A 26,418-nucleotide genomic window follows, 5' to 3' on the forward strand; every position below is an offset into this window, starting at 1 on the left:
GTCATATTTCATCAACATGTGGAACTAATTGATAATAAAGTCTGCATACAGTGGTTCGGTGAAAATATGTAGCTCACAGGAAATATTGCTATAAATATATTGACCCTGTGAAGAGTGTGGACGATGTCATCCATGCCACTATTCCACTGACTTGCAAGTTACAAATTACCTTGTTGGTGAGCAGATGCCCCCACACTATCCTGTAAAATTCCTCATTAGAGAACTATGAATAAGTGACACATCATAACAAAGTTATTTCTGCACTGGGTCAGAGTTTGAAGATGCCCAATTTGATTGTCATACTTTTTTTATTATTATTCCCACAGGTGAATATAAAAAGAAATGCCTAGACAGGTAGATTCAACTCCATTTTATTTATTTTTTTCACCCATAAATCACTTTTCACAATCTTCTTGGAAGACAACAGCATTTTATTCCCTATTTTCTTCTTTTATTTTGGCCAAGGGGAATTGGTCCAAAAGCAAAGCAGGAGCTCAGAGAGACATGGAATGTCTAAAATATGATTGATAGTGAATATACATCAATAACAGGCAAACATCTACAACCATCGACTTACAAAACAGTGCACAAACATTGTGTGTGAAGGCTCTCATTACTGGGGATCCCAAACCGTAACAATTCTGAAAGCCTGAAGGGGGCAGGGTGTGTTGACAGATGTTACTAGTGAGAGAGGGAAACCATGTTATTCCCAGTTTAGGAAAACACACGTGAACCCAATATGTGAACAGATCAGAGATCATATATCGGAATGTATGCACGTAAAAGCACAAATTAGTGAAGCCTTCATTTTTCCCATGTGGTGAGTGTTCCCAAAAGGCTATTAAGACTGAGTCAGGTCAATCTTAACACACCAGCTTTGACTTTTTCTTAATCAGTGTGAGAACGAGGCAGGGTTTCAGTGCATAGTCACATTACTGCATCTTCATGCCCAGGACAACCAGTGAAACTGTAACATAAAATAAACGGAGGGAAGAGGGAAAAGCTACGTGGTTGAAAAAGCTAGAAGATTCACATCTTTCCAGTCTAATCGTTTTACGGTCTATAGGGAATGCTCCCTTCTAAATGTCTGGTGTCCTTTATTTGCCTCGTGAGTCAAACAATACAGGAACGAAGCTTTCAAGTTATACAGATTATGGAAAACGTAGAAGATGGCAGGAAAGTGCTAATACTACAGTGAATATCCACCTGCAAAGAGCACATTACAGGTTTATATTGGCACCAAATGTGACATTAAGAAATGTTGTCATCCCGCTCCACTGGATGCTAAAATTAAGCAGCTAACTACTAAATCTTCTGATTGTTCTTAAAGAAGTGTGCCAGACTTTTTCCACAAGTTTGGCCCATTGATGACCATTACAACATAAAAAATTAGAGAGTTTGGTTCCGAAATGAAACATGGTTTGATACTAAAACGCCAACAACAGGGGTGTGGCTAGGACTTTTAGAAATACTTAGGTAGGTCCAACTCCCCCAATGAAACCCTAAAAAGTTTGTAAAACTGTCTCAATATTTGGATTTATCAATTTAACTATTATTTTATCTGTTCAGTTATGTTTGTTTTAGCAGGGAAATACTGAATTCTTCTTTTTACTGCATGTGTAGGAAAATTTAAATCCATAGCTTACTGAAATCAGCCTATGAAATACCACCCCATGTTTAAGTTTCTGCACACAGGTACCTAACTTTCCAGGAAAAATACGGGGCATGACCTCCATGTGCTGCGTTCTAGCTACGGCCCTGGTCACCAATGAAGTGTACAATGACTTATGACTGCTTTCTAAGGTGCCCATTGGTGGTCGTACCTAACTCTACACTATACACTGTGAAAATGTACACCGTTACAGTGGACACAGGAATATTAAAGGTACCCTGTGGAGTTTCTGACCAGTAGTAGCGCTACAGAGGAATGTTTTTTACGAGTGTGTCCCGGTTTTGTTGGTTTTGTTGGTGCACACAGGCGATGCACATCCATATTCAGATCTGACAGATGGTGGATGTTACGCGCAGAGAAGATGTGCAATGTGTTAGCTAGCAAACACGGATGTAAACAATGCCTTTCTGTTGAGAATGTAAACAAACACCACAGGGTGCACCTTTAATGTGCCACACACGAGTATTAGATTGTGGCTTTATTAAAGGTAATTTGTTACTTCTTCTGTAAAGACTTCAGGTGGTAATATCTCCCTCCCAAAGCAGGTCAGATCAGAACCAAACCTCTTGTGATATATTGTATGAGGTGATCAATGGACCAAAATGACAAAAAAAAAGATGCCCTTTAGCTGCTATAATTCTTAACTAACTGAATTTTAAGGACGCTGTAGTCCTTGCTACGTCCGTGTGCGTTTGCATCCATGTGAAGTACAGAGAGTGTGCAGTCATGTACAACATGGGAACTTGAAGGCTACAGGAAAAAAGACGACAAAGTAGTTAAGACTGAGTGATGATGGTGTGTTTTTGTCTGCCGCGGATCAGGAAGATTCTGGGTTGAATGTTGTCATCCAGTGGATTAGTTTAATCTCAAGCGATCATGTGGCCGCGGCCAAGATTAGTCGACCTAATTACAGCACATTTAGACACCCCATTGATTCGGAGTGGACCAGGAGCACTTAATAACACTAGTCTGTCAGACGGGGGAAAAAGGTCTGAAAGAAATCAAAGTAAAGAACAGAAAAAAAAACATAATACAAAACTAATTAAGACAAATTTAGAGTCTAATGGTGCAGTAGGGGGAATGTGTGTCTTCTGATTAGTTGTATACGAGATATTTGGCATTCTTCTTTATGGCAATTGAAAGTGAGTGGACACTGCCAGTGGTGCAGAGAGAGAGACTGGATAAAGGGCCTCCGTTAGGGCGCAGGGTGGGTGGGTGGGTGGGTTTTGGTAGGTGTGGGGTTAAGATGGAGCATTACACTCCGCGCTTCTCACGCCAGCTTCAGAAATTGTTCCACTGAATCTGCTTCCACCGCCTCCGAAAACATTTCATAGTTCTGTGGAGAGAAAGAGCGTCAATCAACAAACAGGGAAACATATCTAAGAAAAAAACTATATGCTTATGGTAAACAGGGGCTTAAACATTTCTATGCACTTTAATGAGTGGAAAATCTGTCTCAGCTGCCAGATGCTCCACTATATTCACCAACGAGCGACTGCTTTAAAGAATAAGGCTTCCATACAGACTTTGAGTCGCGCTATAACTTAGGAAAAAGGGTTGCACCATACAAGTTACTTAAAACTAAGTTAAGATATAACCTTTGCACCTTCTCCGAACAGGTGGAAAGTCATTTCTTAACTGCTGTCATAGGAAAACAGTAAGAAAAGTGGTATAAACTAATGTTAGAAGAGCTGGAGAATTGTTTTCTTTGATATTTATACCCGTTCTATACATAACAGACTGGTTTGACTCAGTATGGCTCAGAAGTGAGCAGTATTTACATGAGATGGAAATTGTCTCTGACACCAGCTGGTCGGTTGTCACACTAGACTTGTGGCATTTTTAACCCTGAGCAGCACTATGGAGCAGTGGGTTCCTGTTTTGTTTGTGTTCTGTTTGCACAGTGATGAATGAGGAAGCTGGTGACTCATTTTTAAGCTTAAAGTAACACAAACCATGAAACCTCAACATCAACGCATGTGGCCTTTAAATGCGGATCTGAGGAATACAAAACGGGAATAGAGAGGTTTCAAGCTCATTCTGATCCTAAACTGACTCTCCCTCACTGATTTGACTCCACTGCACTAGTCAGCTTCTTGGCGAGGTTGTGTGACATGTTTGTACGCAGGACTCTATCTCTTGGTCAGCACTGACTAAGCGACACAATAAGTTATTTGTTATTGTGAAAGCTGTTGCTGTCTAGCAGTTGGTGGCCCTGGTTAAGTTGACTTTTAGCCATAGATGTATAAAGGGAACTGGATAGATTATTGGAGGAAGCTGCTCAGTGGTGCATGAAGTAATAAAAAAAAAGGTTACATTTCCAGGCATAAAAATGACCTGGATCTTCCAGATATGCTTCCGCATTGTGTGGCCCATAAAGCAAGCACACTAGAGACTCCGTCGGCTGAGCCCTTACTAACTAACTTGAATGGGGATAAAGCAGTTTAATCGTGCAGCTCTTTGAATCTCTCACCCTCTAACTTGCGACACTGACTGGCAGCATATCGGTGAACGTCACACTCTTCCCGCGAAGCAGTGGCCTGATCTTTTCTTACAAGCCATCCTCGGACACATCCTCGTGCTATGATTGAACTAAATAGTAGTCTCACGCAGTAAATCAGCTGCCTTTCTAGAGGAAATGGTCGCACACAGAGTTTCCTTTTAGCACGCCTCATCTTTTCACCTCATCCTGCTAACTAGGGACGCCATGAGCAGAGTGTGTACGCAAATCAACCTCTAGACCGACATGTGCAACAGGTCAAAAATAGTCACCATTGTTGTCGCTAGAACAGAAGCTGCAGGAGTGGTTTGTACAAACACTTTACAGCCAACCTTCAAGCCAACAGGTAGAGCGTTGGGTGGATATTCCTGACATCTATAGAGCGTAGAGCCAATATTTAACATAAAAGCATAACGTTAATATTTTGATAAGCACCCTCAATATTTGGTTATAAAAGAATTGTGTGCTAAATACATACACAGCAGGACTTGTTACAGCTGAAATATAAACTTGTAAGTGCTCTGTGATGGACAATAACAGTGGCACAGAGACACAAACTGCATTTATATACTGCATTTCTTGTTACACATGGCTTTTACATTGATATATCTGTTACGCTAATATAATGTGTCTAGAGTGTGTGTTTCCCTCACCCCACAGTACTGGTCTTCATTGAAAAGCTGGGGTGGGACTGCCGTTGGGTTCCCTGCTTTGCTTCTCATTTCATCACGAAGCTCTCCGCCCACAGAGATGTCGACCAGCTCGTACTGGATGCTTTTACTGTCAAGGATTCGTATCACTTCTGCCTGTTGAGACTTCACCTGGAAAAACAACAGCGGCGGCCCATCACAATTGTACTCGACCTCAGCAGAGGCAGTCAATTCATTAAACCCTGGAGCACATTATCTGCATGTAGTGACAATTACCATCACAAATCATGCTTTTATTTACTACGTTTCTAAGTGGAGCAGATGAGTGATAGCAGAGGATAGTGTGATAAATTGTAAGCACACAAAGGCCGTAAAAAACTTAAACCCTATGATATTATTTCTCCTCAGGGGCAGGGAATATACAGTCGAGATATTTTTCATGACAGAAAAAAAACAACATGATTTAAGTACTTTTTTTTAAAGGCCATGGCTTTATCTGGATCCTGGGTGATGATTAATAGACCCTGTGAATGCTTTGCTATCTCGTTGGGGACGGCTGAGGAAGTTGGGAGTGGGGTGTTTGTAAAAAAAGTGACCACACCTAAGCGCACACAAACTGGAATTACACAAGCTGGCATTGAGTTGGACACAAAGAGTTGTTGTTGTAAGGCCGCAGCACCGTGTCCTTACAACTGGAAACAGGAACTATGTTTTTTTTGTGGGGGGTTTTCTAAATTGTTTAAAATAAAAAGCAGAATCTGCTGATGTTTGAAGAAAGCACAAAGTAACTAGTGTTTTAATTTGAAATAGAACTTTCAAGTAAGACCTTTAGGTCTGAAACTCTCTAGAAATGCAGTATGTATAGTAGTATCCCACAATAAACTCTAAATAAACTAAAATAGGTTAAATATACACCAATACATAGAGTGAAACAATCAAAAATACATTGATTTTCTCATTTAACTCAAAATTGAGATGGAAAACTCTTCATGTTGGCTTCTATTGTGCAAAATGTTATTCCATTGAAAGCACACGAGTTCATGCATACATGTGTATATACATGGGATCATTAAAAAAGACGTGTTTTGGCCATGATGCAGAAAGACATAATATAATTGGCACTAATTAAACATCTTCCATCAAAGGTTTCTACAACAAACCATCACAAGCAGCATGACTGCACATGAGGGGGTTAAAAAGCTAAATGCACGTCACAAAACTTTTTCCACTACATGAATTCCTCACTAACTAATAGATACCAGATGTGCGGCCCAGTACACATTTATTCCTACAAAAGGGAGTTGTTTTTTTTTACAACAGTGTCTACTTGACTGGATGTCAACCCCTGTACTTCAAAACCTCATAACAAAGTCAAACTATTAAATAAATATCCTGCCTAACAACTAACACACACATCATATGACATACATATCTGACATTTCCTGCGTTAAGAAAGACTACTGGTTAATTCGGCTCACATATAAACAACCAGGCAGCTTTTATGACTGGTTTGCATGCTTCTTTTGCACACACTTGCAACAATGCAAAAAAAACTAGGACAGGTAGATTTGGTAGCAGGTTTGCCATTTATAAAAAGATTAAAATCATTTAAAGCAAGTGTTTTTAGTCCCTCTGATGTATGCATGACTGAGAAATACATATTGTTTGTCCAAGGCCTTAATATTACAGTTTATATAGGCGAAAAACAAGGGCGGGCTTAAATTGACTGTTTTTTACATGAAGTTTGGTGCACACTTCTCGATACAGGAAACGGGATACATATGGTGGCTAAACTTAAAAAGCTATTCCGGTCCACTTTAAATGCACCACAATGACACAGTAACACTTGCACAATTTGGGTTAAATAACACATTTAAAAAGGGGGATATTTCTGCAATGCTCGATAAATATATTGATAAAAACACCCTGTTAGATAAAAGGAAATTATGCGATATCATGGCTCATCTCTGCAAGTCATTCACGCCTTATAACTTTAATGTTTTATTACGCCCACGACCTGTTAATGCTGACGGTACAGTAATGGTATAAATGGGCGCAGAGTAGCACAGGCCCTCTGCACAGTTGGTCAGGAGGAAGCTGTTAGTGATAGGCTGCTGGGTGTGTCTGTGAGCTTTGTTAGCCGCTGCTTTTTGCAGCCATACATCAAACATAAACGCTTAAGTTAAAAGTTGAATTAAGGCCACTTGACTCACCGTCCGTGAGGCAGTAACGGTGGTGTAGTACAGTTTGATCCCCATGTCTGCTGCTGCCGCTGCTGCAGGTCCTTCCTCTCTCTTTGTGTATCTGCTCTCTCTCTCTCTCTCTCTCTCTCTGACGTCAAGCTGTACCGTTATCGATTGAAGGGTAAGGAAGTATTGCGGCTGAGCTTTCAAAATAAAAGACATGTCTTGAATTTAAGATTCAGGTAGGTACCAGACTTGCACTTTTCTGCACAACAGCTCTTTCATTTTAGAACATATTGTGCATATGTATATTTATATTGTTCATATTTTTTTAATACTTTAAGTAGAAAATAAAAAAACTTAAAGGTGCAGTGTGTAAGATTTTCAGAATAAGCCAGACATGAAATAGAATATTATGACTAAACTATGTTTTCATGCATATACATGCATGAAAACATAGTTTAGTAGTTAATAGTAGTTTAGTAGTTTATTTTATTTTCTACTTAAAGGTGCAGTGTGTAAGATTTTCAGAATAGGGCAGACATTAAATAGAATATTATGACTAAATTATGTTTTCGTGCCTGTATAATCACCTGAAAATAAGAATGTTTTTGTTTTTGTTACTTTAAAAATGATCCTTTTATAGCTATATACATTAAGTTTTTTTTTTTCTACTTAAAGGTGCAGTGTGTAAGATTTTTAAAATAGGGCAGACATTAAATAGAATATCATGACTAAACTATGTTTTCGTGCATGTATAATCACCTGAAAATAAGAATCCTTTTGTTTTTTGTTACTTTAAAAATGATCCTTTTATAGCTATATACTTTAAGTTGGGTTTTTTTCTACTTAAAGGTGCAGTGTGTAAGATTTTCAGAATAAGGCAGACATTAAATAGAATATTATGACTAAACTATGTTTTCGTGCATGTATAATCACCTGGAAATAAGAATCCTTTTGTTTTTTGTTACTTTAAAAATGATCCTTTTATAGCTATATACTTTAAGTTGTTTTTTTTTCTACTTGAAGGTGCAGTGTGTAAGATTTTCAGAATAAGCCAGACATGAAATAGAATATTATGACTAAACTATGTTTTCATGCATGTATAATCACCTGTAAATAAAAATCTTTTTGTTGTTTTTGTTACTTTAAAATGATCATTTTATAGCTATCTACTTGAAGTTTTTTTTTTCTACTTAGAGGTGCGGTGTGTAACATTTTCAGAATAAGGCAGACATTAAATAGAATATTATGAATAAACTATGTTTTCATGCATGTATAATCACCTGGAAATAAAAATCTTTTTGTTGTTTTTGTTACTTTAAAATGATCCTTTTATAGCTATATACTTTAAGTTTTTTTTTCTACTTAAAGGTGCAGTGTGTAAGATTTTCAGAATAAGGCAGATATTAAATAGAATATTATGACTAAACTATGTTTTCATGCATGTATAATCACCTGAAAATAAGAATATTTTTGTTTTTGTTACTTTGAAATGATCCTTTTATTGCTATATACTTGAAGTTTTTTTTCTACTTAAAGGTGCAGTGTGTAAGATTTTCAGAATAGGGCAGACATTAAATATTATATTATGACTAAACTATGTTTTCATGCATATATAATCACCTGAAAATAAGAATCTTTTTTGTTGTTGTTGTTACTTTAAAATGATATTTTTATAGCTATTTACTTGAAGTTTTTTTTTTCTACTTAAAGGTTCAGTGTGTAAGATTTGGAGCCGTTATTTTCAGAATAAGGCAGACATTAAATAGAATATTATGACTAAACTATGTTTTCATCACCTGAAAATAAGAATCTTTGTGTTTTTGTTACTTTAAAAATGATCCTTTTATAGCTATATACTTTAAGTTATTTTTTTTTCTACTTAAAGGTGCAGTGTGTAAGATTTGGGGTCTTTGTTTAAGGCATACATAAGGCAGACATGAAATAGAATATTATTGTTGTGGAGAAATTTCTGAAGTCAAAGGTCAATGGTGAGGTCAGGAAGGAAGAAAGTGTTCAGGAGCCTCTGGTGTCTTATGCTGTATTATTTATTGACGCTTGGCCAAGGGAGCGAGTCCTCTTTCATGGAGGCCGTCATGTTGAAACACTGTGTTTCTACAGTAGCCCAGAACAGAAAAAAATACATACTGACTCTAGACAGGGCCCTTAAAGTGTTGTTTCTCCTTTTCACTAAGAAGTTGACAGTGATGTGAGGAGATTGCAATACAGCGATTAGACCACTAGATGCAGCTAAATCTTACACACTGGAACTTTAATGTTTACTTTGCACCAATTCAACCAAAACAAATTCATTGTAAGTGAAAACCTACTTGGCAATAATCTGATTATGATTCTGCTTGTGGTAATTAAACAAACTTCAGTCATTCTAAAGTACAACAATAGGTCAACAAGTATCACTTAATCCACTTTTGTGTCTGCTTGGGAGTGTCCCTGTCTCTCTTAAACAAGTTCAGTTCTGTGTTGTTGTGCATGTACGTATGCTGTGTGTATTGTATGCTCTTACTAAAGGACAGGTTAACTTCAAGTGGAAACCTCCACGGCTGTGAACTAACTAACTTAATCTGCTGTTAGCAGGCAAATGAACTGGACACAGCCTCTGAGACCAGCAGGGAATCACATTACACCACCAAGGTGATTTACTGACTTTCTTGGAGCACTGGAGCAATGTTTTTAGGATTGAGAAATATGAATATTAACCGTCATTTAAAGCCAAACTACCAGAGCATTAGGTTGTGGGAAACCACACTCACTTTGCTTTCACTTTGCTTTTTATGGAACTTCATACTGCAACACAAGCTCAGCTGGATTTGTTGATACATGAATCAATATGGCTATTTGTTCATGTGTAGTCTCTGGTCTATCTACTGCTATGCAAACACACACACACACAGAGTAACACACTCTTTCTGCCGCCTCTCCCACAGATCTGAAATGAATCTGGTGCCATTACATCACAACCAGTATGGGCAGGAGGATTAATTACATCAACTAATAACTCTTTTAATACATGTTGACACAAGTGTTGTTTTAGAAGCGATGAGAAAACGCAACTTTAAACCCGAATTCCCCCTCTTGCTGTGCATTGCGTGTATTATTCTCATGGTGAAATATTATACAGCCCTAGATTTAATGTGTGGTCATTTGATGAAACACAAATAAATGTATGAACAGCAACTCGAGCACATTGTAAAGCAGGACCCACCTGAAGGCCCCTATAATGTCAATTAACATTGTGTATTAGTAGCACTCTATCACATATTCCAAAACAAAGTTACAATTCATTAAACAATACAAAATACAGTTGAAAAAACTGCTTCTGGCAGTCGTTGAGCATTTACTCAGCCCAGTGTGTAAACCAGCATTACCTCAAACAAACCAGCTGCGTGAGTTTTACGTTCAAAATATTACTGGCAGGAAAAATAAGTACCACAGAGTACAACTGTAGAGCTGAAACAATACTGCACTTGATGCAGTGTCAGCACACAAAAAGCAATTTGAAGACATAATTTTGAACTCTAGGAAATTGTGACATTCTCTTTTCATATGTGTATCATGAATTTTTAATATTGTAAACAACAGGAACTGATTTGTTGTACTCTGGTCAACTTGACTCCATTTTCTCTCAATACTCAAAACCACTTCCCACTGGGCAGTTTAAAGAGACAGTGCAGATCTTTAGTCATATTTTTCTTTGACACTTAAAAGTATATTAAATATACCCCTAGATCAAAGTGGAATATTTAATATAATATATTTATAATTGACAGTATTGAGGTTTGTACCTTATTTCTTTATCTGTTACACTTTAACCCTTGTCCTTCCGTTCATTCTTTCTCTTCCTTTCTTTCTTTCTTTCCTCCTCCTTAGACCCAAGCCCCCTTTTCTTACCTCTCTACTTAATTTTTTCTGTTAAGCTTCATCTATCTTTCAGGGAATTCCAGACAATCACACACACTGGTCCTTACATATCTGTTGGTCAGAGAAGCAGTGTTTGGTCTCCTATAGATAACTGTATCTGGTTTTCCTCAACTGATCTAATTGTAAAACAGAGTTATCTATAGGGTATGACGACTGTTAAAAAGTTAAAAGAGTTACATTGAAAAGAAATGTGTGCACTTTCGTACAGATTATTGACTTGTTTATTTGTAACACCAAGAAGCTTCTTCGGTTTGTTTTGTTGACAGCAAATCAGAAACTAACAAAGTAAATGTTGCACATCAGCACAAGAATTTCTGAGTCAGCCAGTGTCCATCCGTCCTCCTCCCCTTTCAGATCTGTCTATTATCGTAGTCAAAACAACACTGGAAGATGTGACCACAGATCCAGAATTAACTCCGTGTTTGATGTCTGTGAAAATTCTCCGTCGTCCAGGTCATCATTTTTTGAGATGAGTTTAATCTGGCACAGCTGGACTTGGTTGTAAATCTCTGAAAACCTTACACCTTAACATCTTCTTCGGTGTTCTTACTGTTTTTAGATGCAGAAATGTTGCCGGCTGTTAAACATGTTTTATAGCCCCCGATCAAGAGATATTATAAATCCCTGTCTGGAAAACTGGTTTTAATATTTATCGTTGATGACACAAATCTGTAGGGATATGTATCCACCTGAAGGATGCAATCAGATCTAAAAATGGTAATAGAGGTTCACTTGAAATACTCTGTATAACACAGTTTGAATTGGTGCAATTTTGGTAACACGTAACATATAACAGCATACCATTTACACCTACAGCAGCCGTACTGTGTGCTGCTGTAGGTGTATTCCCAGTCTCCTGTCATTCTCGTATACCCTACAGTCCATTAATGGTCTCATTCTGGGATGTACTTGCCACTACTTTTGTCAGACTGTTACCTCTCTGCCATACTGAACTTTTCTCTAACTCTGGGTTGGTCACAAAATCCAAAACCCAAAGATATTTTGCAGTCAGTGCTGCAGTACAGTAGGGCTTCTTTTTATAACCAACAGGACATTTCTAACCATAGCAGTCTACCCTGAGCATGCTGTCAGCAGACAAACGCCTCTGGAGAATGGATCCACTGGGGCACAAGAAACCTTCATTCCTCCTACAAGATTTAGTGTTCCGGGCCAGCAGCCACATCACTAAGCAAGACCACCACAGTCACTGAGCCTTGCAGTGTGTGTGACTAGAAATATAACAGTGAAGGAGCTTCACTACGCACCTGAAGGTCTGGAGGTGTAACATAATATTTCCAAGAATAGTTGGAAATGTCTCTTGACATACACTGTTGATTATTTCTTTGCAGCCTCCTGCTGATTTTGTCTCATTTTGTCCCAATGGTGCTTTGAACTAAATACTAACGTCAGCTTGTTAAAATGCTCACATTGACACGCATTTTAAGATGGTATAATGTAGATCTCGTTTAGTTGTCACCAATCAAATTAATCACCAACTTTTATTGATAAACCGCATAACCACTTTAAGTCATTTCTTAAGGAAAAATGTCCAAATTCTTTCATTTCAGCTTCAAATATTAATATTCATTGGATTGTACACATCACCTTGCTTTTTTGGATGCCGTAATAAACATTTTGCACCATTTTCTTACATTTTATGGAAAGAAAAATGGATTTTGACAATGGATTTTTGGCTTAATGGTGGCACTGGATCAAAAGTTAAGGGATCAATGAATGTCTTCATTTCTGTCCAATCCATCCAACAGTTGTTGAGAGATTTCCTTCAAAACCATAAATTCAACCTCATGGTGGCACTAGAGAACACGTCCAGAGATCACCATAGTGTCCATAGAATGCATCTTCTAGCAACCTTGAATGTCCATTTGTGCCAATACATCCAATCTAATTGGATATCTCTCAATTTCATGGTCATCTGTCTATTATTTCCAATAACCAGAAATGTTGTCTCATTGTGGAACTAGAGGAAAGTTGAGAGATCTCCAAAGTCAGTAAGCCTTATCCTCTGCAAAACATGTGCAAAATTGTATTGCAATCCATTCAATAGTTAAGATATTTCAGTCTGTTACAAAATGCTGGACTGAGATACTGACAGTTTGGCAGCAAAAGTTACAGAAATTGATTAAATAAAGCAAAATGTTGTTAGCTGGCCCTTCTTCTAAAGAACGCTTCACTGTGAGGAACACACAGTGAGGGCTTAGTGTTTCTCAAGAAAACATTAACATGACATATGGTTACCAAGGGAATTCAATCTGTGATAGTCCAGTCCAAACACTGTCTAACAGCTACACCACCCAACAGCAGCAAGTAACTTGAAATTATCCAGACTCCCCAACTTATAAGCATCTGCAAAATGTGTGTTTTAGAAGACATCTTACTCAGACTTTGCCAAATCAGCTGTGTATAGCTGTGTAATGCTCTGAATATTTCAAGCCCCATTAAGTCTAATGAGCAGTGATGAAATTGAATTTTGGAACGTATCACAAGGGAAGCAGGCCGGCCTCTTCTATTGTGAGTCAGACAGGAGGAATGCGGGAGAGAGTCCAGCAGTGTCATAATTCAGCTGATTCAGGGCTTTAAGTGAGTAACTGAGCCATGCAGTATGGACCAGTACCACACAAATACACAGTTTTACAGAGCCAAATACAAATACACAAAATTGCAGAGCCAGCCAGCACTGTCAATATATCTGACATCTTTGTGGACAGTGTGGTGGACAGTATCATCTTTGAGGTTTGCAACAGAGGAAGCAGAAAAACAATTCTACAATTCTACTCTAAAGTGAACCAGGTCTTTGCCTCAAATAAGTGTACCTTCATCAACACAAGGGGGCAGCACAAAGGTATGTTTGACTTTGTCAAAATCCTTCAGAGAGCAGGCAAGATCCTAACTGATAGAAATATTCAAAGAAGATTCAAAGAAGGCTTATTTTAATGGTTTATGTAATGAGGCAAGGGAATAAAAAAAAGTCTTTGGTGTCAGGATGAGGTGATGTGATCAACAATAGTGTAATCGTAGTAGAGAACTATGAAACTTTCATGATGTTCTCATAGAAATTGGTTGTTGAAACAGAAAATGCTTACAGGGGATCATCATGGGACCGGGAGAAATTAAACATAACAGGAAAAAAAAACATGAAGTAAAAGCTTGAAAATTAGACATTTAATGTAAACAGGTACAAATCAGTGAATAAAAAGAGACATTTAATGTAAACAGGTACAAATCAGTGAATAAAAAGAAAAAAATTAATTCAATTTAATTAAGCAAAAGTCATGGAATACCAATTGTTGTATTATAACTGTAAAGTGAAATAACAGAAAACGTGACTTGTATCACAACAACACATACTATAAATAGCACAAAAGAGAAGTACATGCAATCTGAGATTATCGCATTGAGATTATCACACAGGAAGTTTCACTGCACTCTCTGTGACAAGATTATGTTTACGGTTGAGTTACCCTTCAATGTAGCTCATGCTGACATGTCCTATTATTGGTCAGATGTAAGATTAAAGGTACATTTTCACATTTTGTCTTTCAACAGAGAAGGCGAATGCATCTACAGTAGTCTAACTAAATATCTGGACTGCGCAGACACAGTGCAATAAGGCTCAGATTAAGATTCACTATTCTTACAGTATGAAGCTTTCCTGCCATGCTTTGATGACAGTATATAGTGCTTTAGTTTATAAGTACTGAAACATCTTCTTTTAAAAGACAGATATATTGGGGGACTGAAGGAAATAGTTGACATAAGCTTAATTTGGCTTTGGTTTTACACAAGAACTAATAGTGCATGAAAATGGCTGGGATGCAAAGTTAAAAAATGTGCCTACCAACACCTCTAATGCTCATTTATTAACTTGTTATATACATATTTGTTTAATATCTACAGGCCTGGACACACAAAGGCAAACGATATCAGCAGATATCAATTTATTCAAATGAAAATGTTGCAATAAGGGGATCTGTTTGAAAAGGCAAAATTAATCTGTGTCTACATTGCACGCCTTTGAGGCGATGGAGAGCTATAAGCAAGTTTGTTATTACTTGTCGTACTATTTCTTGGTCATGTAATGTCATAGGCAGTCATTGGCGAACTGGCCAAGTAACACCCCTGAAACAGACTATTACAAGCTAATTATTGAGTTTTAGAGGTGCTGATGGGTGCATTGCTTTACATTTGAACTGAGCCGGGTTAATCAATCCATTATTTGGACTTGACCTTGAAGTCAAGCCCTAGTCTTACTTTCCTCAGCATGAAGGCAACCATTACCGCGCATATAACCAAAGTCACCAGATACAATCCAACAAAGAGAGCGGTGTCACCACTCTGATGCAGACGTGAGTACAGGTTCCTACGGTCCATGAAGTCGAGGTAGGTAGCATGGATCTGACACAGGGTGCAGCAAGATATTAAAACATGAAACATCTGATGACTCTGTCCGACAAAATCGCACCGCCCAGGGAAGCAGCGCTCCGGTAGGGGGAAGGTAAAGAAGAAGGCGCAGCTGAGAAACAAACCCACTTGGCCAAAGTGATAGATAATGACTGGGTCATTGCTGGCTGTAGACCATGATATGAGTCTTTTAGTCACAGGACTGCTGTCCCAGATAAAGGCGAGCGCTGAGGGCACCACTTGGACCACCTTATGCACCCAAGTTTGTTGGCTGTGGTTGCAGTATTTGCCATAGCAGTAACCCAGACATGACAGACAGCAGAGAACAGTAGCAATGGGCATGAAGATCCCATGAACATATCTGTACAAGCTTTCATCTACAGCATAGTAAAAGTGACCTACAGCACTGCCGTACTGATACTGTGCTACCCCAACATAATCCAGAAAGAAGAAGGTATAGTGACACAGCTCAGACTTGCCACCCAGTAGGTGAGCTGCCACACTGAATGCCGAGTAGGTCACGGAGGACAGGATCAGGACCAACAGGGGCCACGAATGATGATCACTAACAAAGTCCACAGTCTTAGCAAGATGCCAGAATTTAACCAGAAAAGCTAAAGATGCCAGTAGGTGAGACCAAACGTTGATGGTCTCATTGTGGCGCTGGAATAAAGAAAGGAAGTAGTAGCACCACTTTTGGTTTAACAGTCGGTAGCCGGTGTAGATGTAGCGCTCCCTGAGGAAAGGGGGAACTTCAGCGTCTCTCACTGTGCCGAGCATGGAGGGTGCCGCCTCGGTCAGCATCCGAGGAACCGCCCTGATCTGCTGCAGGCTGATGAACACTCGCCCAATTCTCTCCATTACAATCGTCGCCATAGCTGTCAGTGACTGAGTGATGCACACTGGGTGGTTCCTGCAGAGGAGATTTTAAGATCCACAACATTATTAACATTACCATCCACAAAAATTAATTGTGACAAAGACACTTACATACATGTATGGTATATGCATACACACATGCAAACAGACCTATAGAGTAAAACAAAACGTTCAAAGTAAACACAGTTGTAGATCAGCCAACTTTGAGCCATGAACTATGAACCAATGAGGTCATGAAATGGAAACAGCTTTTTTGATTGTAAAGCACAATAATGCACATAATGTAACATTATTAATAAAAACATCTATTTTAAAAAAAAAGGTTCTTACCAGAGGTCAGTAGAGCCTTACTTGCTTCATGTGTAAGTAACATATGCTAAGTAAGCTTGTCAGACACTACAACCAGTACGGCATGGATATTTACACTGAAGATAAAGAACCAGTAGCTCAACTTTTGGTGTATGACAAACCAATGGGCGGAAACACACTGTAAACAAATGAAAAGGTTCTGAGACATGTTGTTCTTCTGTTGTTTTCATGTAAAATACACATAAAATAATTGTTGTTTTCTCCCTTTTTTTGACCTTTAAATCTGCTCCTTTGCACCCAAAGTACAGGAAACAAAAACATGATCTATAAAACTAAGCATATAAATACATACAGGTTCTAAACACTGAGGCACAGGTACTTATGGAGGCCCTAAAAAGTTATTATGTTTCCTCTGATCCATAGAAAAGGATCTGTACTATGATACTGACAGTGTGAGTGGATCGCCCTGAGCTTTGGCATTGCAGCTAGACAGATAACTAACTATAATCATTCCAGTTTTACATCAATCTTAATGTACATGCACAGATATAGGCATATGATATAGATATAGGCATAATATAAACATTACACTACTATGTGCAAATATAAATGCAAACACACAAATATACAGTATACAGTATATGTGTGTGTTTTTCCCTGACACTATAGATCAAGATACACTGACACCATCGATAACTAATTTAACTAGTTAACCTACCTCTCTAACCAACTATCATGCTGATTGTGACAGACTAGCTGTGATTATAGCCTTGGCTGCGCTTTGGTTATTATTATGGCTGAGATCCATTACTGCTGTATTCCTAAACTTCCGGTGTGTTGGTAACACCTCTCTTGCATCTTGGCAAATTATTAATAGGAGCAGTAAAGAGTCACCATAGTACAGCTACTGTTTCCATATCCATAGCATCATAAATTGCACCCAAATGCAACTGTAGTTGAAGCAACAACCATCCACACAGCTTCACCCAGCACAGCCAGGCAAAGAAGCTGCAGCTGTGCTTACAGTCAGAGGCTATAAACTGTCAGAGCTCTGTCTTCTGAAAGCAGTAATGACCAGTAAGTGTCACATCGTCTCTCCTTTCTGTAGCGTCAGCAGACTGTTTCCCTACACCGGCAGTGTATTATAATTGGACTGGACCAACATAGTAACTGTTCCTATGGATCGGTGGGAATGCAAAATTAATTGTGGTTAAGGTATAGAAGTAGTTCAATAAAATAAAAAAAATCATGGGTTCTGTTGGTCTCCAGTTCAGCACTACATACTGAACTTGTTGTAGCAGCTTAGTTTAGGACCCAAATCCAAACCCAGACCAGGAGACAGGAGAATTGGTTAAGGCTGTTTATTGTCACAAAAGTTGGAGCAGTGTAGAGCGAGGGAATATAATAGTCCGAGAGGCAAGATGAGTAGCAGAGTACACTGTGGTTCTGTAGCCCAAACTAGCAAACAGGTAACAAGGACTCAGGCAGAACACATGATTAGCAAAACATCAGGTGAGCACACAAAACAAGACAGCAAAGCCACAACATCTGTACTGCATAGGAGGCTAAACGATCTGGCAATTTCTAGATGAATAATCCAGAGTTTGCTCCGTGCAGGTTTGCAGAGTTGATTAGTTGATGAGTTGCATGTGCTTCAGTAGATTTCAAGGAGAGAGGAGGCCACACCCAGCAGACTGGGAAGAATAAGAATAAGTAAGTAAGCCTTTGTTGAAACAGTACTTGTCCCTTGCTCATCTTCTGTCCAACTATAACCCTAATGCCCCTTATCCAACGATACAGCAGGGATGCCAATGCATCTGGTAAATCTAATCTGGCACAACTTTTTCCATACTGCAACACAATCGTCCTTCAAAGCACTGCAATGCCCAATAATAAGAAAGTAGTATGTCATCTGTTTACATTGAGAACATTGTGCCAAAGGTAACGTAACTGCCCTGCTGTAATAACTTTCCATCTGTTTCTGATTATTATAAACTGCCGTGCAGTATTTTAGTGCCTGATAGGCCTTCAAATGCATGGATCTATTAGTCAACAGGTCCTACACTATGGCACCCTTTTACAAAGGGGGCATAGCTTCCTGGCACTACGAAGAAACTGAGGCACCCAGTGAAGCACACCAACTGACCATTACCACAGTGTGTCCTGCAAAGACAGAAATTTGTCTCTGCGCCAAACCGTCCCGTCCAGCTGGGATAGGAGTTCCATCCTGATTGTAAGCTGCAAAGAGTACTTGGAGCACCCTGAGATGAGACAATCGATTCTGTGAAGCATGGACACTAGAGGACAATGGGTTGTGCAGTTTGAGGTAAAAATCTCTACTTGGCCTGATTACAAAACATCTGCATGATCCAGACATTTCCTGTGCTTCAAAATGTGCGAGGACGATGGATGTTTTTGTTCTGCCTCCTCAAAAAGAAGGTGCAGATAAGCCAGGCATTCAGGTCCTGGCCCAGATATTTACACCTTTCAGACAGAGTAATATAATGGTCACCTTTGTTCACCTTATAAATGGAATGAGGCCAAATTGATACGGTCAACCTCGAAAGGAAAAGCAAAAGATCTTTTTGTGTTCTGGGTGAACGGAAGATCTTGAGATCTATGAAGATGAACCAGTCTCCTGAAGTCACATATGACAAATTCAGATTGTATGAAACTAAAATCTGGATGTGTTTACCTTCTCAGGTCTAGAATAGGCATTGAAGTATTGTTTGTGGTCTTTGGTATTAGAAAATATGTTGGGTAAAACCAATTGTGCTGTGAATGTAGGTTTCTTCTTTACTGGTCTTTGTCCCAGAGTTCAGTAATCTCCTGTGACAAAAAGTGATCCATCAGTGCAACCTAAAACCCTGGGACATTGTCTCCAAAGCTCAAGCATCCTATGAATGGTATATACTTGTAAAGCTGGGAGGGACCATATCCCTTTAGCCTTTTTGTGCCCTGGGCTACTGCCTTTATCCTGCAGCCTAACACAACTTCATCTGCTGCTTATGGGCCACCACATCTTCTACAAGCTACAAGCTGAGAATGGAAGGTGATCTCCAAACTGGATACCTTCACAGAGAGTAGAAGGATGCTGCAGTTAATACTTATGTCAGACTAGGCCTAGAGTCAGGCTTGCAAATCTTAGCTAGACCTGTGAAAGACATGTGGCAAATGCAGACAACTCGAAGTGGGTAGTTAGTAGTCTACACATCACACTTTTGCAATGTTTCAACTTCATGGTCAGACGCAATGCAACATGCATCCACTCATGTATTTTTCTTGATTTAATTTTCCACTGCAGCTGGTACCTCCCTTAATGTAGGATTCTTAGCTGATCCTGCTGTGGGGAATTGCTATGACCACATCTTCAACACAACACAACACAAACACACAGACTGGCTGACATTTATAAAAATCTAGATCAAGCAAATAAAATATTGCAGTCATGATTTGCAGTTGGTTTAAAGGATGTCCGCGTCACACAAGTGACGATTCTAGTGACCCTTCTCACTGGACACTGGTCAGTGGTCTACGGACTCAACCATTTGCTACTGGCTCAGAAGTACCGGGTACCATCCACAAGTTTTGCCAACAGAACACCAAAAAAGACGCTTCCAAGGCAGTCAAGTCGACCTGTGCCATGCAGTGAAAATAGAACATGAAATAAGTGAGGTAACAGCTACCTGACCTTTTCTTTTTGCTGGTTCAGTTTAATGAATCCTTGACATAGATAGTTGGGTACATTTCTTGTGGTAGTAGGTCACCGAATTGGTAAGATGAAAGAAGAATGAAAGGACATTTTTAATTTCCTCATCCAGTTTTTAAATATATTTTTTCTTTCATTACAGAGGACATGCATACGGTCCTAACTCAGGTTTTCTGGCCTATTTTTTATGTTTTTATGCTGGTCCCTAGTTTACATTTACAAAATACCAACACACATGCACAGCATGACAGTGTCATGTGAATCTTTACAGCATGTGAGTAACAACTGAGGCCCTGCTAGGAGGAGCACTGTTTCACAGGTTACCATGGAGACCAATTAAGCATTGGAAGACATTAATGTCGAGACATCTTTGAGAAACAGCAATCGGGTTTGGTATGCTATCTGTTGTAATTGTATAATTGTATATTGTGTATATAAAAAATTATTACTTGCACATATATCCTCCAAAACCAGTAGGACTTTGTTTTTTTTTTAGATATAATAATATAAAAAGGCTTCCTTTTTTATATAATGAAAAGAGTTGCAATTTTACCATATATTTTTATGCTCTTAACCATTTCAGTCCGTAGCTCTTGGTGTTGATTCCTCACAAAATATACCCAGTCTAGAAAACAGGAGGTGCTGTTGCTCTGCTAGAAATAAGGCAGCAGGTGGAAGCCATTGGTTGACAAAAAATAAAAGTCCATTAAGAGAAATAAATCCGTGACACTTTTAAAACAATACAGACTCTGTCTCCAAGAGATGTTTATTTAACTCAATCCCAATGTCTTTACATCTTGGTCAGTAGTAGACATTATTATTTCCCAAAGACATACATTCATACACTTCAAAGTACCTTTACATTTAATTAGTACACTCATGTAACACCCACACTCTCTTTTCCCTTGTGATTCAAAAGGCACAATCACAGTGATGCTGACTGCTGACATCTTAATATACAGTACATCATACAGACATGCAGTATATGATACAGGATATACTGCATGTCTAAACAAAGACATATTCATGGAATTAAGACTTGAATAGAACGACGATAACAAAAAAAAGGTTAAAATCTCAGACTGGCAATGAAAAATATCTCATGTTGCTTCAAAGATTTCAAACCTACATGTATAAATCCACCTGAATCCTTTAGCTTTTGATGAATCTGCACACTGTGCCATTATCTGTTGCCATTAAGGAGTTAAAAATCAGCACCAACTTGTGCAAACGTGCAACCAATTTTTCCAAAAGGCACTACGACATGTCCTAACATGTTATCACACTGCGGTTTCATCAATGTCGCTATGTTACAGTGGCCTAACTTCAGTTATGAAGTACATTTTTTAACAAGTTTTGAGCAGTGTATCACCTTTAAACTATTTCAATAATTAACTTCTTTTTTTCAAATAATAAAAATCTAAAAGTTCATTAGTTTTTGGTAACAAAATCTCACTTTCAAAATATACAAATTAAATCAGAGTTTACATGTTATTCCATAAATTATTCCAGTATTGTTGGATTTTTTTTTTTTTTTTTAAATCCCAACAATCTGATAATCTAACAAATCCGGATGCTTGTCATGTATTTTTATCAGTAACATCAGTGATCTTATTAATGGCTGTAGGTGGTCATAAATTATGGGAATCTGGTTTTGTTTCCAGCCTTTGCTGATGCACAAAAATGCAGATACTGTGAGTTATTACAAAATGTTTAATACAAAGAAGTACCAAAATACTAACATCATTATCTCACCTGTAATATGCTACTAAATGTTATGACAAATACTCAAATTCCAACATCATAATACAATCGGGCAGCAAATATAATTTGTTCCCTTTTGAAAAGCAGCAAGTCTGGAAGGAAAGGCACATAAATGCTTTTGCACGTCCATCCTACGACACCTAATCTATTATTTTCACTTGGCTTTCAAGTCAAGCATTTGTTTCACTTTCCTCAACATGAAGGCAACTATTAAAATGCATGAAACCAACGTGACCAGATACAATCCAACAAAGAGAGCGGCGTCACCGCTCCCATGCAGACGTGAGTACAGGTTCCTACGGCCCATGAAGTCGAGGTAGGAGGCATGGATCTGACACAGGGTGCAGCAAGATAGAAAAACATGAAACATCTGATGACTCTGTCCGACAAAATCGCACCGCCCAGGGAAGCAGCGCTCCAACACGGGGAAGGTAAAGAAGAAGGCGCAGCTGAGGAAGAAAGCCACCTGGCCAAAGTGATAGATAATAGCTGGGTCATCGCTGGCTGTGGACCATGACATGAGTCTTGTACTTACAGGACTGCTGTCCCAGATATAGGCGAGCGCTGAGGGCACCACTTGGCCCACCTTACGCACCCATGTCGGTAGGGTGTGGTTGCAGAACTTGCCATAGCAGCAACCCAGACATGACAGACAGCTGAGAACAGTAGCAATGGGCATGAAGATCCCATGCACATATCTGTACAAGCTTTCATCTACAGCATAGTAAAAGTGAACTACAGCACTGCCATACTGATACTGTGCTACCCCAACATAATCCAGAAAGAAGAAGGTATAGTGACACAGCTCAGACTTGCCACCCAGTAGGTGAGCTGCCACACTGAATGCCGAGTAGGTCACAGAGGACAGGATCAGGACCAACAGGGGCCACGAATGATGATCACTAACAAAGTCCATAGTCTCGGCAAGTTGCCGCAATTTAACCAGAACAATTAAAAACGCCAGCAGGTGAGTCCAAACGTTGATGGTCTCATTGTGGCGCTGGAATAAAGAAAGGAAGTAGTACCGCCAGTTTTGGTTCAGCGGTCGGTAGCCAGTGCTGATGTAGCGCTCCCTGAAGTAAGGGGGAACTTCAGTGTCTCTCACAGTGCCGGGCATGGAGGGCGCCGCCTCGGTCAGCATCCGAGGAACCGCCCTGATCTGCTGCAGGCTGATGAACACTCGCCCAATTCTCTCCATTACAATCGTCGCCATAGCTGTCAGTGACTGAGTGATGCACACTGGGTGGTTCCTGCAGAGGAGATTTTAAGAGTTAACATCCACAAAAATTTTACATTTTCTTCGCCTGCAGCCAAACACAATGTGCTGTGACTATGAGAAAATGTTCTCTGGTTTTCCCTCTAATGTCCACTGGCTGCTCCGCCTCATCTCTCTGTGTTTTACAGAGTTTCTTGATAAACAGTACAGTAAACTGTAGCTGCTGTTAGCTAATGTTAGCTCAGGTTGTTAGCTATTCTGCCCGAACTTTGAGCTCAAAGCACCAGAGGAGCGTTAACGTTTGTAAATCAGGTATTTCAGACATCTGGGAATGGGAAGCTTTCTGGCTCAATGCTGGCGGGAAACAGAGCTGGTGTTGTGCTAGAACAGGAGCTGGGCAAGCAGGCAATATAACCGGGCTCATAATACACATAATAATGAAGGCAAAAAGACCGAAGGGGACATTAGCGGAGGACTGAGCAAGAGGCTGCAAGACAAGAGGCAATTTGGAAATTACTTTGAGTTTTTTTGGCGAGAGCTTTGTGAAATAAAAGGTTTAAAGACAGACGCCGAGCTGGGCTTCTGCAGCTGGACTAGTAAGTAATTACAGCTGGCTGCTTTGTCTCGTGTTGTCGCTCTTACTTGATGTTAGGCTGTAAATTTGTCCACTCACTAATTTTAATGAACATAAGTTACATGATTATGACAAATACACCAGTACAACTGGCCATATTTATAACAGCGGTACTGCACTCTGCAACTACACTGAACAAAAAATCCAACATTTAACACTTTTGTTTTTGCTCTCATTTTTCATGAGACGAACTCAAAGATCATTGTAAAACATTTTCTATGTACACAAAATAACCATTTCTCTCATATTGTTCACGATCATCTGTGATAGTGAGCACTTCTCCTTTGCCGAGATAATCCATCCCACCTCACAGGTGTAGCAAGATGCTGATTAGAAAGCATGAATATTGCACAGGTGTGCCTTAGGCTGGCCACAATAAAAGGACACTGTGAAACGTGCAGTTTTGTTTTATTGGTGGGGTCTGCGGAGAAAATGTTTTAGATCTTTAAGTTCAGCTAATGATAATGGGAGCAAAAACAAGAAAGTTGTTATTATTTTTTGTTCAGTGTAAATTCTAAAAAAAAAATACAGTAATGTTGCTTTAAACAGAGAGCAGCTGGTGTATTACTAGTATACACAGTCACATTTGTAGTCATATCATGTTAGCTCTCCTGCTGTGTTTGATGCAACAGGCCTACTTAATAACACAGACACCATATTGAAACTTTTCTCCTCATTCAAGCGCACACGTTTTACATTTTTATTACAATAACGAGTGAGTCAAGTTTTTAAATTGCACATTTCACACATTTTGCTTCTTCCTTAATTTTTGCCCCTTTAAGCCTTCAAGAGGGAGAAAAAAATATTTTTTTTCTGTATCCGCCCCTGGTGAGAACGTGCCGCTGTGAGTCAAATGTCCCCATCAAAGTGACTTCATCTGGGGTCACTAATCCGAGCCGTGTCGCTGTGCCCGGTCCCTCATGTGTTGTTACTGTAAAGAATCAAAGCCGAGGTCTTGAGAAAAGTTCTGTCACAGCTTGAAACTACTTATATTCATAACGTTAGTGCGCATCACCTCAGCAGACAAACTGTTTACTGACCCCGGTGCCATGGACTTTACCTGTGCGCTGTCTCACCTGGTGCTGATCGCTCGTTTCCTTTCAGGGTCCGCACTGGAAGTGAACTCTCCTCCTCCTCCGCCCGCAAACCAATTTCAACAGATTGACTCTGAGGTGAGAAGAAAGCGTCAAGTTGCCTTAAAAAAAGAAATACAGCCGGATGCGGAGTGATTTTTACACAACAGTAAAAGCACAGAAGAGTTTGAAATGGGAAAAAATGTTATGTTTTACAATTAGATATGTGTATCAGGATAATACAAAATTTGAGTTTGGAAAGTATCTTTGCATTAGCAGACACCACACACAGTTGGCATGACTGATCAAATCACTAATATATTCAAATTACCGTCTGTAATCGAATCAGAATCACTTTTATTGACACGTATGTGTACACATACGAGGAATTTGACTCAGTTTCACTTAGCTCTCAATGTACATACACAGATATAGACACAGATACAGCTAAAACAAGTACGAAACATTAAACCACTTTTACGATATAAACACATATACATAGTAGATCTATATATATATATAAAACATATATATATGTAGATCTTATATATATATATATATTATATATATATATTATATATATATATATTATATATCTATATATATATATATGAACAACAATACATTTGTAGACAGAGTTGTTGGCACAGGATTTTTTTATTATTACTGTCGGCTGCCTGGTTATTTACAACAATAGTGTGTGTAAGATTCAGTGTCAGCGGTGCAGCAACTGAATACCCCTCATGCCTCAGCTTCTTTTTTTAAAGTGTATAAGAGAACACTACAAACATTGCAAAAAGATGGTGGTCTGGACTACAGGTGGTGCAACATCTGTGATATAAAAGTCTCAACTTCAAGTTTAAAAAAACATTAACATTCATATTTTCATATGATTATACACAAATGAAACCATATGTGTGAATATTATATTCCATTTCTGACCTATTCTGTTAGAGGGCCCTAAATCTTACACATTGGACCTTTTAAGTTTTATTTTGAAATTCATACCGGAAAATCCACACCCGTGGCTCTTGAGGAAGAAGGTTTCTAAGATAAAAAAAAAAAAAAAAAAAAAAAAAAAACAAGAAGGAGAAGTTAACATACCCAGAGAAAACCTTGATTACGAGACAAGTCTAAACTTAGAGATAAGTTTAAAGTTCAGCCTCAAGTTTTATTTTAAAAGTTGTTTTCTGATGTTGTTCCGGAAAAATGGATTTACTTCAAAGGACATAATGATAAAAACAATGACTGAAACACAATGAGTCATTTGACTCATTGTGTTTCAGTCATCTGTGGATAGAGAGCAGAAAACTATTAAGATTTAAATCAGAATGTTTGTTTAAGGGCTCAAAGGCAGAGAAAGGTATTTGAACTGTGTGGGTGTGAACTCCTGGAACATTCTTTGTCCATGACAAGTTCTCTCTCTCTCACCCACACACCCCACACATCACCTACACACAGACCACAC

At 38.9% G+C, this 26,418-nt stretch overlaps 3 protein-coding genes across 5 annotated transcripts in view; all 3 read right to left on the reverse strand.

Annotated features, from left to right (window-relative positions):
• Window positions 1-355: 355 nt before the first annotated feature.
• Window positions 356-7,163, reverse strand: sh3bgrl3 (SH3 domain binding glutamate-rich protein like 3). The gene is made up of 3 exons (XM_019258534.2): window positions 7,036-7,163; window positions 4,826-4,993; window positions 356-3,008 (listed from the first exon to the last, which is right to left on the reverse strand). Exons 1-3 carry the CDS (start codon window positions 7,078-7,080, stop codon window positions 2,943-2,945), a joined length of 279 nt encoding a protein of 92 aa, XP_019114079.1. The 5' UTR covers window positions 7,081-7,163; the 3' UTR covers window positions 356-2,942.
• A 7,082-nt stretch (window positions 7,164-14,245) lies between these two features.
• On the reverse strand, window positions 14,246-16,606 carry LOC104925486 (membrane progestin receptor alpha-B-like). The gene is made up of 2 exons (XM_027287142.1): window positions 16,576-16,606; window positions 14,246-16,279 (listed from the first exon to the last, which is right to left on the reverse strand). The coding sequence occupies exon 2, from the start codon at window positions 16,240-16,242 to the stop codon at window positions 15,178-15,180; it is 1,065 nt and encodes a 354-aa protein (XP_027142943.1). The 5' UTR covers window positions 16,243-16,279; window positions 16,576-16,606; the 3' UTR covers window positions 14,246-15,177.
• A 4,387-nt stretch (window positions 16,607-20,993) lies between these two features.
• The window catches only part of LOC109138417 (membrane progestin receptor alpha-B-like), a 6,677-nt gene continuing 1,252 nt past the window's right edge, over window positions 20,994-26,418 (reverse strand). Inside the window, exons 1-2 of one of the 3 annotated variants that reach the window (XM_027286948.1) lie at window positions 24,954-25,066; window positions 20,994-23,277 (exon numbers count right to left, since the gene is read on the reverse strand). In XM_027286948.1, coding sequence (XP_027142749.1) covers window positions 22,182-23,240 — 1,059 coding nt within the window. In that variant the 5' untranslated portion in view covers window positions 23,241-23,277; window positions 24,954-25,066 and the 3' untranslated portion in view covers window positions 20,994-22,181. Of the gene's footprint in view, window positions 23,278-24,937; window positions 25,067-26,418 lie in introns of those variants that run through there. The other 2 variants (XM_027286949.1, XM_019258446.2) reach the window with 2 other exon arrangements.

This window comes from Larimichthys crocea, chromosome XIII, assembly GCF_000972845.2.
Source record: "Larimichthys crocea isolate SSNF chromosome XIII, L_crocea_2.0, whole genome shotgun sequence".
Taxonomy (NCBI): Eukaryota; Metazoa; Chordata; class Actinopteri; family Sciaenidae; genus Larimichthys; species Larimichthys crocea.